Genomic DNA, 17,997 nt, shown 5'->3' with positions numbered 1-17,997 from the left:
AATTCATGCACAGCCCCACTGAGGAACACATGGAAGCAGTCTACAGGATTCTTAGATATTTAAAAATGACACCAGGGAAAGGTCTATTCTTCAGAAAGACAGAGAACCGTGACATTGAAGTATACTCTCAGATGCGGATTGGGCAGGAAACATCATTGACAGGCGGTCCACTTCTGGATATTGTTCTTTTGTCTGGGGAAATCTTGTTACCTGGAGGAGTAAGAAGCAATCAGTTGTAGCCAAAAGTAGTGCAGAAGCTGAGTACAAAGCTCTTGCACAGGGAATCTGTGAAGGGATTTGGATAAAAAGGGTTCTTAGTGAACTGGGACAAACGAGTTCATCTCCAATTCTGATGATGTGTGATAATCAGGCAACTATAAGCATAGCAAAGAACCCCGTGCATCATGACAGGACCAAGCATGTTGAGATTGACAGACACTTCATCACAGAGAAGGTGACTAGTGAGACGGTTAAATTGAACTATGTTCCTACCAAGCACCAAACCGCAGATATCCTCACCAAAGCTTTACCTAGGCCTAACTTCGAAGACTTAACTTGCAAGCTGGGATTATATGATATATATTCTCCAGCTTGAGGGGGAGTGTTGAAATTTGGCATTCAAAATTAGGGTTTTAATTTAGGAAAGTATTTTAGGAATAAAAAAGGAGAGATCATTTAAGATGATTTAGTTTCCTAATTTTAGGAGAGAATCAAGCTAGATTGATATTTTCTTATTCAGTCATTTGTGTATATATATGTGTATGGTGTGTACCTAAAAATTCAATAAAGGAATTCAGAAATTCTTTACTTACGTAAAATTGAAAACTACTATGAAGCATGGAAGAAGGTAATTACCATAGAAGATATTACAAATATTCTTTCTAAGCATGTAATAGAGACTTCGAAATGAGTCTTCCCATGCTAGTTGTCGTTTGATTAAGAAATCCGTTTCCACTAAATTGACTAAGAAAATTTGTTGTAAGAAAACTTGAGGAAAAGAAAGGAAAAGAAAAACTTAAATTTCATACTAATAAAATATTTGGTTCACAAACCTCCATCTGTAGCAGATAAGTTCCATGCTGATATGACAGAAGGTGGTAGAGAAGACTGAGGGTGCACCCATGAGTGCAAAGCTCTATAATTGAATATTTGGGCAGTGGAAGTGATCCCAGAGGAGCAGCTAATATTTTGATCCTTGGAACAACCAAATTGCGGTGTAGTTGTACCATTGTAAGTAGCAGACATGTTCAATATATGAAACCTAGGAATGGCAAAACGAGATAAGGTCGATTAGCTAAAATCACCTTCTACAAACGACCTAATGCTAATTGTGGTGGAATATACATTAGTCCATACATAGATTATGCAACAATTTACATACACATAACCCATATATATGGCAAAATCATCGCTTTTCTGAATATTTTATTAATGCATAACCTTGTAATGCTTACAAATACCAACACAATATAGAACCAATGATCTAGGAATAAATATAAAAAGAATAGATGATATCAAATGAAATCAGAATAGTCTGGACATAATTCAATGATATTTCTTCTAGTCAAATATTAGTACAAAAATTTATTGTTCAAGGAAAAATAGCAACTGTGTCCAAAAGCAGAAATATATGTGGGTTAATTAAATGTTAGCACTAAAGTATGAATTTTAAAAAAATTGATTTGACAGAAAAAAAAAATGAGATCCAAATACTTCAGCAAAAGAGCATCAAAATATTACAAAAGAAAATCCAACACCGTCAACACTTAGCTGGCAATTATGATATTCTCTCAAAATTTCAATTAACATAATTTTAGTTTTGTTCATAAATAAAAATTTTAGATTACTTCTTTCTTCTACAACATCTTCTATACACAGATAACCAATAGCTTTGAATACGATAGATTACCAAAGAATTGCACTGACAAATTCATTATAGTTAAAGTTTCCATCATATAGCATTAAACAAAGTGCACTACCAGCCACCTAAACAATAAAATGAACCCATTATCTTATCTTCACATTCCTGAAAATCAGAAAAAACAAAAGTTATGTCGAATTGTACTTCTCTCAATATTGCATCAGTCCAGTTTTTCAGTAAATTGGTATGGTATAGATAATTTTCAAGAATGGAGTAAGCATGAGACTAGTCGGACATGCCATTTAATTTGAAGGGAATAACCAATATAAATGAGTAATCAAGTTTAGGCATACAAGTTAGTCAAATCTTACCTATCAGAAAAAAAAAAAAAAAACAAATGGACGCCAGTCATCATTCTCCAAACCACTCGAGTGCAATTACGTATTTAAAGACCATATCCTCAATCAATTTATGTAGTTGTCCAATTAGTAATTTTGTTTTTGCGTATGTGACTGCATTGTTAATAAATTTTGTATGCACTACTTATTGTGTTACATGTTTCTGAAAACCTCATCCAATGACATAAGGAAATCTATTTAAATAAGTCACAGCAACAACATATCATTTACCTGCAGTTAAGCCTGGTATAATCTTGATAAAACCTTAAATCTTAAAAAAGAAAATAAAAAAACATTTGGCATGATAAGAATGAGCACAGTAAAAGCATTTAAAAAGAAAAAAAGAAAAAGATATTACACACTAAGAGCATCTCCAATGCAAATAGATAAAACAACAAATGCCAAACTTATTTTCTGGTAATGGTAATTGCTCTCCAACTTAAATATTAAACTAACGATGCCAAATTTTAGCACCAGATTCACAATGCAAGCAACCACCATTCTCCAACCAAATGCCAAATAATGCTAAAAGGAAAGCCAAATAATGACAGCTCCCATTGGAGTGCCAATATTTAAAAATTTAGTTGTTTTTTGGCATGCACACACACACATATATATAAGCTACTTTGGTATTGCATTAGAGATGCTCTAAGCATGGATACAAGTGAATGAGTTGCTTCTTCTAAGCTATGCAATTTAGTATAAAAAATAGATGAACTAGCCAGACTCATAATTTTCAGATATTATATAATTTATATATAAAAGTATATATTGATATGTTATTGTGTCCTTGTGATTGTATCCTGCCTTTTGAGGATATATATTTTTTTATCAGAAATAATAAATGTATTAAGTATAAAGGAACACAAAAGAAGGATGAGGAATCCTCCTAAAAATACAACAGACTTGTTGATGCTACATTGTTTTTCATAGAATGTATTTTATGGTAGTCATCCTAAACCACCAAAAAAAATTGCAGATGGAAATAGAGTAAAGATGAGGAAGCATTATTTTTCACCCTTAAAGTAAACAAAACAATCTCTAGAAACAGGTAAGATGTGTAACTGTGATGAGAACCAACAACACAGAACATACCAGCACACTCACCAGTTCACAGAGGAAGAAGACACTATCTGCATATTAGTTTTTAATGTAAAATCCAGTGGGGCCTTCTGCCCAGGAATATGAAATTCAGAGCAGAAATGGCCAGAAGAGATTGAAGTAAAATTGTCGAACTTTTCAGAAGAATCAGCAGCTAAACCAGAAAAAGCACGGGGTTCACAGGCAACCAGCCCTTTTAATGCTTTATCCTGTGAAAATAAATAGATTTATATTTTGACACAGAACTTTCTTCAAGTAAATAAAAGGGGAAAATGCTAACAAAAATACCATATCAACAACAGCCATTTCAGATATCCTCTCACTACCAAGTGATAATTCAGCCACACTACGAAATGTGCTTTGACTGCACTTTTCAGCATATTCACAATCTTGCCTTGTACCATCTTTGGAAACTGCAGCTGAAGCCACAGTATTCTCTGGACTGATAGAAATAAGAAATTGAATAAATAAGAAAAAAGCAAACAATTTATCAATTATAAACAAGGTACACCATCCTGGAAATGTATACCATGAAAGTTGTGGATGACTCTTGACAACTGAATTCAAAGAAACACAGATATTCTTCAAGCAGCCAGCTGGCGCAGCTGAAATATCTTCCTGCATATATTAAAAAATTGAATAAATTAAGACAGAAATAATGCATGGTAAATTGCATGGCACATTCAAGATCTTGACAGATTAGTGATTTGACAGTTCTAACATGTTACCGTAAACATACTTGATAATAAATCAATTTTAGATGAAAAAGTATTGTACCTTAGCATTTTCTTTTCCAGAAAGCATCCTAAACCTAGACTTTTTAGCAGGAAAAACTCCATCCATACGGGTGTCAATGCATCTTGGAACTTCGAATGCATCTTGTTTCTTGAGCTCAATTGTGTTCCTGAGAGAAGTAAGCAAGTACTTATTGAAATATAAATCAAGGTAAATCTAAAGAAATACAACAAAGCTTACTTTGTAGAACCAAGCAAAGGAGCCGGAGATTCATCTACAAGCTCTATAACGTTCCTTTGCTTTAACTGCTCTCCCTGTAATAGACACAGAAAATCTTAAGAATTTTCCCCCACAACCATTTGCAAAGATTACACAGAAAGGTCCGCAGAAACCAAATTGCAAAAAAAGTGGTAAGATTTGTTGCCAATTAAGGCTAATATTTGAAGCCTATAAGCTACAGTTAAATGCAACAGTTCTATTTTACATCACACAAAAAGTTGGAAGATGCTGTACACCACAGCAACTGGATATCACAGCATCCGACTTTGATCAGGGTCCAGCCTGTTTTTATGTTTGTTCCACGTCAACCCATTAAATTACAGGCCATGACAGTAAGAAATCCGACCACAGATTTTTTTTTAAAAATGCATTCTAGTCTGGCAACAAATATAATACCCACCAAAAAAAAAAAATCACTAGTAACTTAGGAAGAGGAAACCAAAAGATGAAAACACTGCTGTAATTCCCAAGAGATTTGCATTAATGTGAAACCAAATATAATACCCACAAAAATCCATTAAAACTTTCATAAAACAAATCCAAAAGACAAAAGCATTGCAGTATTTCCCAGCAAATGTGCATTTTTCCATATTTAGCATGACTTTCATGGTTGGTAAAAATAAATAAATAAACAAAACTTATAATTTTTTTTATTAGAAACAAAGAACATTTTCATTGAAAAAGTAAACAAAAGAAGGATAAGAAATCTTTCCCTAAATACAAAATTTGATAAAAAAAAAGCAAAAGAAAAACAATCCAAAAGACATCAAAATGTTTCAACATTGCTATTTTAACCCTTCTAATCTACATATTGAAAGTCAATCAAGTTGAATAATGTTGAGAGGAATACTTTTGAAAACTATGGTAGTAGAGGCCCAAAAATATGGATAGAGGTAGACTAGGTCCCATATCATTTTGAAAGTCCTCCACCTGTCCTCAAAGATCCTTACATTTCTTTCCCATTGTGCTATCCAAATCAATGTAAAACAAGCTATTTGCCCTAGAACTTTACCCCAATTAGTGCTACCCAAACCCCTAAAAGAAATGGTCAACATGTCACAAGCACTTCTAGAAGGAACCTAATCCAAACTTACTAGTTTGAATAGCTTACGTTATAACTCTAAAGTTGTCGAACAATGTAAAAAAGGTGATCCATTGATTCTCAACTCACCATACACAAAGGTCAACAATCTAGACTAAGGGATTTTAATGGTCTTCTCACCTAAAGCAAGTCATTGATATTAACCTTCTTGTTAGCCACTAAAGAAGCAAATGCCTTGACCTTTGGCCAAGCTTTTGATTTCCATATGAAATTAGCAAGAGAAAAGAAAACTAAAGTTAAATGATCAAATGAGGTTAAGAAAAAAAGATTTGACCAAAAATAAGTTGAAAGGTGATAATAAACAAGGTCTCATATCTAGGGATTACGGTGTTAGATTAACACTATTGGGAATGGACATGAGTCTTTCAAGATCCTCTATCTCTATATCCGTAAGGTTTGGCTGAAAGTTAAAGTTTCAAGTAATAGGAGAAGAAAGACTGAGGACAAATGAAATATGAGAATTTTGAACTGATAAAAGTTTGTAAAGACTCAAAAATATTATGCAACCAAAGGTTGATTTCCCCAACACAAATCTTCCCAAAAACGGATTTTTGACCCATTTTCCACTAAAATGTTGGCATCTCAACCGTTTGAATGTGTCCCATAGATGCTCAAGAATACCTTGTGCCATAAAGCAATACTCTCCCTAGTATACCCCCATAGCCACTTCTCTAAGAGGGCCTTATTTCTCGAAGCACACTCAGATCCAGCTTATAAGATACTCTCTCTTTCCCTCCCCAAACCCTAACCAAAGAAAATCCTTTTACATTTCTCAATCTTTGTCCTAGGACGAACTAAGTCGACCGAGTCCGGTACATGTAGACCCTCCATTTTGTCCCTTTAGCACATGTTTTTAAGTGCTCTTTCAATACTCCATAGTAGTTCCTTGATGGCCCATTTTTACTCATATAGTTTGCCTTCTATAAGCCACCTCGGAGACTTTAGTTGAGGGATTTATCTAACCTTGGCCGCCTTTCAAGTTTAGATTAGGTTTTACTTAAGTGCAGTTTAGGATTAGATTCCACTTAGTTTGCCCAAGAACATCTAGGTTCACATAGGCCCACCTAGGTTTATCTAGGCCCACTTAGTTCATCCTAGGACACTTAGACACACCCTAGGTCACCTTCAGGCGTTTCTACATGGTTTGCATGGTTGCATGGCACGTATTTTTGCATGATTACATGATTCACTTTCTTGCATGGCTTGCATGTGGTTGATTTTTATTTTTTAGTTGCGTGATTTAAATTTCTTTTGATTTTCAATTTCATGATATTTATTGATTTTAATCTTTATTTTTATTTTTATTTTTATCTTTATTTTTATCTTTATTTTTATTTCTTGCATGAGGAAACGACTACCAGCTATTTGGAAAGAGGATAACCAAAAATTTTGACAAAGGAAAGTCCACTGCTATAGATGAAGTGCAAATATTGAGGGTAATCACGCACGAAAGGGATTCTAAGTTTGTAAAGAAAAAGATTCATATGGGAAGGTGGAATTCTCCAAACTCGTGGCTGCCATGTAGGGATCTTTGGAGGATATTCATGCAATTTTGGACAAGGAAAGAAAACAATTCAAAAAAAGAGGTTAATAGATTGATAGGAGACCTATGGGTTTCTTTGGATGAAGAATTTTCTCCAAGAAAGGAACGCACGGCTGGAGCACAAGAAGAGGAGGTTCTTCAAAGATACAACAGGCATATCATATGGGATCCACACACCACTAAAGGAAATACAGTGGGCTGGCAAAGATTGTTTCTTTAACAGAGAGGATCAACAAGAAGTGAATAAGGAAGGAATTTCCAATTTGCAAATAAAAGGATGATTATGAATTTTTAGAAGGAGGACTATGAATTAGAACAAAAGGAGGGAGAAAAGAAAAGACATTCTGAGAAGAAAGGGAGACGAAGGAAGCACGGCAAAGTAGAGTAAGAGATCTGAGACGATATACCAGCGGGGATTTTCTTACCAGAAAGGAGCATTTCCAGGTACGCTTTCCGCAGACTCTTCCTTCATTCCCACTATCCTCTTGTTATGTATTAATCTTCACTGGATTTTAAGTTTTGACTGGATGCTTGGGTGTAGAATGACAAAGGTTATATTTTGTTTGCATTGGTACTAGATTGCTTCTATAGTTGTTGATTTCTCTCTTTGGAGTTCTCTAGTTTAGGTTTGGAACTGAAAGGCTCTTTTTTTTTATATTTACTGTGCATTACATGAGAATTGTGGCTGTATTTGTTTGCTGGAATCTGCTTGTACTCCCCTCACCAACCTAAGCCCGTGGAATAAAATATGAAATGTGGCTTCCATTGGTTCTTTTTTTTGTTTATTTTCTTCGTGCTCCGTTTCCTTGGTAGTCTTCCTTTGTATTCTGTGGATATTTCGAGTATTTCCAGCCACGTCTGCGTCACTGATTGATGGCGCTAGACAATGGCTTCTTGATGCTGTCAAAACTTAATACCCAAATTTGGAAGAAAAAAGCAGGTTCAGTGGTTTCTCATACAACTACTGTTTCATGAGGAAGATTGTTTGGCACCAGTCGAAGTATCTATTACTGGAGAATGAAGGAAGCAAAACAGGGGTGGAAGAACAGAGGAGAGGTGAAGCATAGATAGTTTTGCCCATTTTTTGGAGAAGCTTTGCCAGCGGTGAGATTGATCAATTTTGGTGCCCATGAAGGCATCAGCATCAGTTCTGGTGCGTTCAGGTATGCAGCATGGGAATTTGATCAGTCACGGGTTTTCTAGAAATTGTAGAGCTCAAACTAAAGGCCGCCATGGTGAACAAGTTGGTTACGATGTTTAATTTGGTACTCATTTTGCTTGGATTCAGAGTGGCAAGATAGAAGAGAACATATTACTTGGCAAAGGAATGGATAAAGAAAGCTATGGTAGGGTCCTTATAATACATGTTCCTCAAAAAGGACCTGGAGGTTTTCTCATCCAATGACCAAACGGTCATAGATGGTCTGATTCTGAGTTCAGATTGTTGCTCCTGCTAATCTTAAAAAAGTATATCGACTGCAAAACGGAGCCGGCATGGTCCACGATCTTGAAGAACCTCCAAGTAAGCAAAATGACAGGGGGGTCTACTGGGTCTGATAGCTGATGAGGATTCAGAGGGTCTGCCACAATTGCCAAAGGTCAAGTTGTCGTTTGTTTTCTTATTAATTCAGGGCTGCTGTTCATCTTTTTTTGATCCAGGCTCATGGAGTCCTACAACATATGTTTTGATAGGAAACCACACATGAATATATTGATAGGATAAAATAGGAAACCACACATGATGAGAAATCCTCCCGCCAAAATTAAAACTAAACAACACAAAAAAAATAACATGACACTACACCGTCTCATTGGAACTATACACTGCTAGTCAATCTAGTTGTAAAACGTTAAGGGGAATGCCCTTAAAACCCGCTAAGCAAAAAGCCCAAAACGAAGCGATGAAATGAATGGAGTCCCAAAGATTCTCTGAATTCCTAACTTTGTCCTAAAAAATCCTAACATTTCTTTCCTGCCATACAACCCAAATTAAAGCTATGCACGCATTTTGCCACAAAACCAACCCTCTCTTGGACTTGCCAAAACCTTTATAATTGATGAACATCATGTCTGAAATGCTTTTCAGAGGAACCCAATCCATCTTGGCTAGCTGAAATAGTCTGTGCCACAACCCCAACGTCACAGAACAATGAAGGAATAGATGATCTACTGATTCTCCTTGCTCCATACACAACTTACAAATGTCAGGACTAAGAGCTTTGTGGGGTCTCCTCAATTGTAGCAAGTCATTGGTATTTACCTTCTTGTGTGCCACAAGCCGGACAAAGTCCTACAACATATGTTGGTCTTGATTTTCAGCAAAGACTGCCATAGTCCTCTTTAATGCCATGCCTGACATGGCATCTCATATTGGATAAGCAAATATATCATACTGAGATCGGAGTGACAAGAGTTGAGATCCATGATACGGATATTAGACATCAAATCCTTATGATAATCCTTTACTTGCTACTTTGTCACTGGTATTTGGTAATGCAGAAATGATTGGAGCGGCTGGAATACTTTCTCCTTCAGAGGCTCTCACTTGTCTTTTTGCTTTGCATGAACTGGATCACCTTGATGCCTTTTATCTTCAATAGTGGCAGGAATACTCCCTTCTTCAAAGGCCCTCGCATTTGTTCTTAAGGGTCTTGGTGCCATTTGTCTCAAGGGCTTAAAGGAAGTGAAAGAAGCTTCAGCGTCATGATCCCTTGTGAACAATGAATGAGATTTTTGCTCCCTTGGCTAATGTTGTGGAAAAGCTTTTGCTGTATTTTCATTAAGGAGTACTAGTGTTTACATAACTATCGAAATTGTCAATAGAATTGCTTCAACATGGGATGAAAATGTGGGGGCCATCAGGAAGATTTAACGGGACTGCCGCAATGAAAATGACTTTTGAAGACAAAGAAATGATAGCCATCAATAAATTCAGCTGCCGTAGACATCAGTGACGAGTGATTCGTCCAACTTTGCACCTTTCATGAGATGATCCCGGTCCATAGAACAAAGAAAATTCTGAAACTTGCTGATTATTTGTGGAAAAATCAGGGACCGAATTTCCACTCAAGCTACTGCCATGACTTAATCTCGACCAGTCTTCTGAAGTAATGTCTATTGCTCTACACAATACCCTGGTCTATAGAAGGCTTCACTCAGCATCATCCCACCCCACTGGTCATTAGTACTGCGAAGAACTGGACAACGACTGATTTGTCGCGGGGGGGGGGGGGGGGGGGGGGGGGGGAGTAATTGGCTTGTTCAACATACTTTGACAGATATCAGACTCTTTGAGTGGCTCTTTCAGAATTTCTACCAATAAAAGAGAGCAAGACATATTGCAGAACTGAAAGTGATGCTCAGGAGAGAACTAAGAGCATTTTGGCTGATTTGTTGATTACAGAAACTGATGAGAAAAGGAACTAAAAGATGTTTCGTTTCTTCACCCTCATGCATTCAGGACAATGGACATCATATGAGGCATTTCCAGTCTCTTAGCTACCGGCCTGCATCTATTTGCCAGCAAATAGACTTTCAAGAGACTTGAACTGCAGGGAAGAAAACGGGAGGCAAAACTGGTTACTGAAATTGGGTACAACACAGATTCTTTTTTCGTTCTCAGGAAAGCTCGGCCAATTCTGGTGAAGTTCCTGGATGTAATGCCATCCACATGACTAAAATCAAGAACAAGCTGGGGTGTGTCATCAAGAAGTTCTGACTACTGTAACAGCTCATAGCACTCATGTCCAAACAAAGAAAGTTCCCTAGTCATCTAATTTGGAAATTTTTTGAATTGCCTATCAACACCACTTGCGAAGAGATTAGTATCGATAAATCAGTAATTCCAAGCCAATTCTAGCATCAGCAGGGTAAGTTGTCAGCTGCTGTAGATCAGTGAAGTCCCATGTGTTGGTATTAAATTCCCATAAATTCATCTGTACCTGAGGTGAAGGCCCTCATGCATGCATTTGGGCCATGGGAGGTGGATGATCAGTATACCACTCATGAGAAAAGAGCATGCCTTCCACCACAAGCAGCAGGCTTGTCCAAAGCGCCGTTCATGTGTGGTTCAGCAGAACTCGTACCCAAAGTGCAAATTAAAACAAATGCCAAAAGGTTCAGAGCGCACTACTCATCGAGATTTCAGTTTCCGGTGACTTTGGACATAGGGAGTTTGTTTTTTATATTTTGTTTGAGATAGAGCCTAATAACACAGGTTCTTCTGACATGAAAGCCATTGAAAATTGATGTGAGCCACTGAACATTTCTGCTCATGACAAGAAGGGTTGTAGGAAAAGTTGCCTGGGTTGTCTGATGGCCATTGCTGTCTGGTCAGTTCGACAATTTCGGCTACAGCAGGCACCAGTAATGAGTGGTTCCAACTTTGCATCTTTCATGTGATGGCTCTAGTCCACAGAATAATGGAAAATTCAGAAGCTCGCCAGTTATCTGCATGAAAGTCAGGGATCGAAACTCTACTGAAGCTTTTGCCACAGCCTAATATTGCCCAGTCTTCCAAAGGATTACCTATTGCTTTATACAGTACTGTGGCTTCAAGGGAGTTCACTTAGCATTCATTCTGTTTTACTGCCAACAGAATTTGGGAATGACAGCAAAGATGTTTTGGAAGATGTGAGAAGAATCTACTACAGATTGCTTACGTTAAGAATGCCAAGAAGACAGAATTGTTGATTTCATTGATGGCATTTCTACTGGACAAGGCCCCTGTTTCACTCTTGGAGGCTGATGATGGGAATTCAAAGCAAGGTGGAAAGATGAAGCTGGGCATTTACGGGTTTATAGTCCTCTAGCTGGCTATGGAAAATTAATGGGCCACCTAGATGCTGGGATATTTGAAGAGGCTCTCCAATCCCTAGTGCTGGAGGTGAGATAGCCCATCATCAACGACACTAGACAGAGCTGAGAGCCCTCTTTGAGCAAAGCAGCATCCCGGATCAGAACTATTGCCATTGCCACAGTCACATCTTAAAATGATGGAGGTGGGCTATGTGAGCATCAATCAGTGAGCTCCCGCATGCAGGCTCCAGATGACTGGTTAGGATAACCGAAGAGGTAAGAAATGAAGCTCAGGATGAGCAAGAAGACACAGAATCTAAGCTACATAAAATTCCAGAAGTGAACTGTGAGAAAATTGATAAATCAGATGGATTTCTGGGCAAAGACTTGAAACTTGAGAATGAGTGGCAGCAAGGGAATCAGATCTGGAGCTAGACTTCAATTGCTTCACCACAAGTTCCTGCTAGCAATGCAAGTTGTGATTCTAGGAAGCCAGAGTTGGGTTGGAACGTCTTTGTTGATAAAATTATACACTCAAACCCAGTGAGTTTGGGCTCTGGAATGAATACGGTCAGTTCTTTTCCAGTCATGCCATCAATATACAGAGGTCTCTTCACACGACCACCAGCAACGCAGTCACAGCCAGACCCCCAAGTCCTACTCCAGCAAAGGCCACCTCGGTGCACACCTTTTCTTCTTCCTCTTTTTGTTTCTTGGATTGAAAATTTACAGTTTTGAATTGATTTTTCAAATCCATTTCCAACTGAATAATTCCAGTTTTAAAAATCCATATTTAGATCCTTCCTAGGCATAAAATCCAGATTTAAATAAACTCCTTACTGTCATTTTCCTTCTAGCATGTATTTTCACTGTTTTCAACTAATTTTCTCTTTTCTTCAAACAAGCATGAACGAACTTCATGGTTCCAAATAATGGAACCCATTGAACCAATTCATGCAAAAGTAATTTGGACCTTGGTGGGGGGTCCAACATTCTTGACATCTTCTTTGATATTGACTCAAGTGAGATGGTTGTTTGGTGATCAATTGATTTTGATTCCTCCTGATGATATGCACGAGATTGTTTTACACCTATTATTGAGCTAACCTTGTTTTCCATAGAGACATTGATGCTTGCTAGCCATGTACGCTATCTCTACTCTCTAATTTCAAAATTCCATGAACATATATGTCATTGTGAACTATGCCTATGTTTGATAGTACTTGGGTGTCTTGACATTTGTTTGACTATTCGATTATTTCTTATAAAGCGCATGTTGAGTTGTATGCTATATTTCTACGCTAACTTTGATTTCTTATGATAGCATTTGAGATACAATCCAGGTACACACCCTAACCCTCCTTTATGATTGTGGTTTAATTTCTTTTTGGCATATTAGTTTCGAAATCACCTTGGCCTACCTAGGTATCCATAATCAACTAATTAATTGTCACATCCTTCAACTTAGCTTGTAGAAACCTCTTTAAGGTTTAAAGGAGTGCTACCTCTTAGAGGTACCTTCCCAATAGGTAACCTGATCCCCGAACCAAAACTCAGGTTTTTTCAAGACTTGCTTTTCCCAAACTATGGAGTCACTTTTTAAAGTTTTCTTTCTTATTTTATTTCCCCTTTTAAAATAAAATAAAATAAGTAACGACTCCAACTTTTCCAAAACTAATTTTTCACCAAACAAAAGCGAGTCTCGCCATTGAGTGAGGACATGAAAAATGCGGATCCACAGAATGACTCAACCAAGTCGTATCTGCCTCAATATTGACCACGCCGAGTTTGATACCAAGTACGACAAGTCCAATTCTGAGATTCTCAAATCCCAATTTCAAACCATCAATCTCATCCACCATGAAGATTAAAGGTAAGAACTCTTAGAGATGACTTCTATGCCTAGAGCTATTCAATTTTTTATTTTCTTTGTTGCACCAGGAGAGTGTACAAGTAGATAATCAGAGTAATCTTCCTTTCTTTGTATATGAAGCAAACATGCAGAGCAATGGCTATGTTCCTCCATTCTCATAAAACTTGCAAATTAACAAATTAAAAATTAAAAAAGAAGACACAACCTGCCAAGATCTTCCATATAAAAGGTTAAAGAAACTCATTTTATGCCCAATTTATCATCTAATAATGTAGAGAACAGAGCAAAACCACGAATTCAGAAACTTACTCTCAATTCCGATGGTGTCTTCCTTTTAACTCCTGCCCCCACCTTCCCAGAACCCCCACCAAAACGAAGAGTCAGAAGATAAAGGACCAGCTGTAGCAACCTTTGCCATACTATTCTGAAATACTAAGACGATAAGTCCTCGTCCAATCAATTCTCTTCCTACATGTCCTGAAAGCATATCTATAAACCATGCTATTAACATTTCAAAAGGAAAGTATGAAAAATTATCATTAAAAAAAAATATTCACTGCAGAGTAATCAAATTCTTCAAATTCATTAAAAAAATTTCATATCCATATTGGGCACAAAAAGATCCTAACTCTTTCTTTGAGGTTTTAAGATCTTTTTTTAGGGTAGCATTAATTTTGATTAGATAACAAAGATTCAATGCTTTTTTATTGATGAAGTTGCTTAATTGGCCATAGGTAGGGGAATCATAAGGTATGACACCATTATACATCTCTTTGATTCTAAGTTGGACTCTTTGACTAAAGGACTTAGGTAACCCATTAAGGAATCTTTTTTTCCAATAGGGTTGGTTTACATCTGGTCTGGTGTGGACTTTAGCAAATTATACCTCTTTATACCATCTACAATCACTAAGCTTTCTACATCTAATGTTTTGAAGGATTTCTAAGGCTCGAGCTTGAAAAGCAATTGGATCTCCAAGGAAGTGTTTGGTTATGGCAAATATTAGGGTATGAACTGAATTTTGATTTCCTCTTTCATTTAAGCTAGTTTGAATATAGATTTTTTCTTCTTCAGTGAGAGAATTGTCCTACCAACCTTTGAGTCGATCGGTGAATCATGCAATCAGGTGTACACTAATCAAATGGTCAAAGTCTCCTCTGGATTTGTAGGTTGTGGAGGCCATAATCATTTCTTAAAGAATATTCAAGACTTGGTGTTCACTTATGCCATCTATGTTCCATTCATAAATGCCATCTCCATCATACTTTGATTGGGTGATTTGATTCCTTTCTTCATATTGAAGATCAAGAGGAGTTGGTCTAGGATAGTAGTTCCTAGTCTTAGTTTGTTGTTTAAATTGATGTCTAATCCTATTTATTTGAGGGTCCTGTTCCTCAAATATGGCTCTTATTTTATCTACATTTGTAGGTGTAATTTATGTTGAATAGGTTTTGGAAGAGCTAACTGTGTGAAATTCCAAGTATTTGAAAGAGTTAAAGATTCCCAAGGGATTTCTTCAAGGGTTATAGTTGAGGAATGTTCCTCATTGGCTTGGAACAAAAGTGTTTTCCCTTTTGGAGATTTCAATAAACACTTAGCATTTACTGAGGTGGTCATGACCTTCTAGTATATTCGATATAATATAAGAATGTTCTTTGCTCTAGGGTTCATGTCATAACCCTTGGTTTGAACATTTAAAGTTAAAGCTTTGTGTATAGTCATATCATCTATACAACTTAACTCTAGGTAAGGGAAACAGTTGAAATAAATAGGGTCATGTGCCATGTTTGATTCCATGACTCTTAACAAGGAGTCATCAAAGTTATTGTGTCTTGCATCTTTAAGGCAAACACAAATTGGTTGTTGAACCCAATTCGGGTTAATGGTTTGACTGCTACTTGAATGGCTCCTATGTGAAGAATTTTGTAAGATTGTTCTCTTAACATCTTAATGTCCCTGGGGTTAAGGAGTTCTATAGTTTCAGTTTCTGATCCTATAGAATGTGTGTTTTTGGACACTTTGATTTTATATGTTGATCTAAATCTGAAAGTACCTATTTGATAAATATCTTTGATATGTTGTCTTGGCATTTCCTCGTTTTTGATATATTGTTCCAGAGTATCAATTTATACATTCAATTGATTCTCAAATTTTGAAGTGTTTTCTTCTAGCATTTTGAGATCATGTTTCATGCTACTTATATTACTATGAGAGCTACTTCTAGAAAAATTTCCAAACAAATTTGACATTTTACTCTATGGGTTCTCTATTTAAATCCTAGGCAACTTAGTGGGACCACCATCGGGAACACCTAAATGCTAGCATGGCTACAATGGCTTACCAACGGATACTATGGGTTAACCAACGCTAAGCAGTTTGGATTTAAACAAATAATCATAAAATAAAATAACATATTAAATTTGAAAATTAACTATCATGGCTCTGATACCAATAAATACAAGATCGAGGAATGATAAGAAAATTAAAGCAAGAAAAACACTTCAATTTGAATATCAATACGAACTTTGAAGAAATCTCCTAGTTGAATCTAGAGGAGTCACAATGGTCTTGCTTAAAACCCAAATAACTTTGACAGTGTTTTCAGAAAGTTCATAAACTTTCGAAGAGGTTCTTTAAATATTCAATAATAAACTTGATCTACAGTTAAATTTGAAATTTAAACTTTCATTCAAAACATAAAATATACAAGAACTTTGAAAAGTTGAAACTTACAATCCTTGAAGAGAGCTTTTACAACAGAATTTGAGAGCTTTCTCAAATACAAGGCTATCTTATAGAGGAAAATCTCACTTGTTTTCTCTCTCTAAGTTTTCACTCAAACTTTTTCTCTGCCTTACAATGAGAAAAATGAGCCTCATATAGGCCCTTGGAGACAGATTTAAAGTCCACAGATACAAAATGGTTTGAAATCCACCGAAAATCGGTTGTCCATTTGTGCACATGTCTTTGAATTTGAAAGGCAGTTTTGAAGCCCATCATTTGAGTCCACCATTTTGAAGAGTGGTTTTGATGACACAATAGCTTCTGGAAACTCTGACCATCTGATCAGTGTACACCTGATTGCAGGATTCACTAGCTAGCTCAAAAGTTGGTGGGATAATACTCTCACTGAAGAAGAAAAAGACTATATTCAAACCAGCTTAGATGAAAGAGGAAATCAAAATTCAGTTCATACCCTAATATTTGCCATAATCAAACACTTCCTTGGAGATCCAATTGCCTTTCAAGCCTGAACCTCAGAAATCCTTCAAAACATTAGATGTAGAAAGCTTAGTGACTATAGATGGTATAAAGAGTTATACTTTGCTAAAGTCCACACCAAACCAGATGTAAACCAACCTTATTGGAAATAAAGATTCCTTAATGGGTTATCTAAGTCCTTTAGTCAAAAAGTCCAACTTAGAATCAAAGAGATGTATAATGGTGTCATACCTTATGATTCCCTTACCTATGGCCAATTAAGCAATTTCATCAATCAAAAAGCATTAAATCTTTGTTATATGATCAAAGTTAATGCTACCCACAAAAAAAGATCTTAAAACCTCAAAGAAAGAATTAGAATCATTTTGTGCCCAATATGGATATGAAAATCACCTTCCTCTTTCGACCAAACAGGAAAAATACTATAGATGAAAGAAAAAGAGATTAAATAAAAAATACTTAAAATTCAAAGAAGAATCCTTTTATAGAAAGCCGAAACATAAGAAATATTCAAATAAAAAATATAAAAACACTTCAAAGAAAATAGAAAAGAAAGATATTAAATGTTTCAATTGTGGCTAAAGGGACATATCACCCCAAATTGCAAAATCAAAGAAATAATTGCCGACTTAGACATAGGAAAGCGTCCCAAACGACAAATGATTAATCTCATCAAAATAAAGTCATAGTCGGATTCATCTAGTCAAACCTCGGTAGAATCATCTAATGACAACCAATATCTTCTAATAGAAGATAACTCTTCCAATGAGTCGAACGAGTCCTCCTCACGGTCATCTTGTGATTGTGTAGAAAATTGTCTTGTATACTTGATACAGTGAAAATGTCCTAAAAATGTAATTTGAGTTTTAAAACTTAATACTTTTAATATATATATATATATATATATATATATATATATATATATATATTACTATAATTCATTTTTCATGAAGAAGCTTAACATGTATTTATTTTTTAATCAGCTATAGCCTAATCAATCATCACATGTACTTTACAATTGGCAGGTATGAGTTCGAGCATATTAAGAAAATCATCAACAATATATTCATGAGGTTGAATTGTAGA

At 36.2% G+C, this 17,997-nt stretch overlaps 1 protein-coding gene across 1 annotated transcript in view; it reads right to left on the bottom strand.

Annotated features, from left to right (window-relative positions):
* LOC100245124 (uncharacterized) overlaps positions 1 to 14,258 on the bottom strand; it is a 33,109-nt gene extending 18,851 nt beyond the window's left edge. The window contains exons 1-8 of the mRNA XM_059737001.1: positions 13,999 to 14,258; positions 4,336 to 4,409; positions 4,138 to 4,264; positions 3,890 to 3,978; positions 3,649 to 3,802; positions 3,367 to 3,569; positions 1,053 to 1,261; positions 856 to 954 (exon numbers count right to left, since the gene is read on the bottom strand). Of these exons, the coding sequence (XP_059592984.1) occupies positions 856 to 954; positions 1,053 to 1,261; positions 3,367 to 3,569; positions 3,649 to 3,802; positions 3,890 to 3,978; positions 4,138 to 4,203 (820 nt within the window). The 5' untranslated portion in view covers positions 4,204 to 4,264; positions 4,336 to 4,409; positions 13,999 to 14,258. The remainder of the gene's footprint in view (positions 1 to 855; positions 955 to 1,052; positions 1,262 to 3,366; positions 3,570 to 3,648; positions 3,803 to 3,889; positions 3,979 to 4,137; positions 4,265 to 4,335; positions 4,410 to 13,998) is intronic.
* Between the last annotated feature and the right edge of the window lie 3,739 nt (positions 14,259 to 17,997).

The sequence above is a fragment of the Vitis vinifera genome, chromosome 5 (assembly GCF_030704535.1).
Source record: "Vitis vinifera cultivar Pinot Noir 40024 chromosome 5, ASM3070453v1".
Taxonomy (NCBI): Eukaryota; Viridiplantae; Streptophyta; class Magnoliopsida; order Vitales; family Vitaceae; genus Vitis; species Vitis vinifera.
Note: the sequence above shows the minus strand (reverse complement) of the source record. Positions and strands in the feature narration are given on the sequence as shown.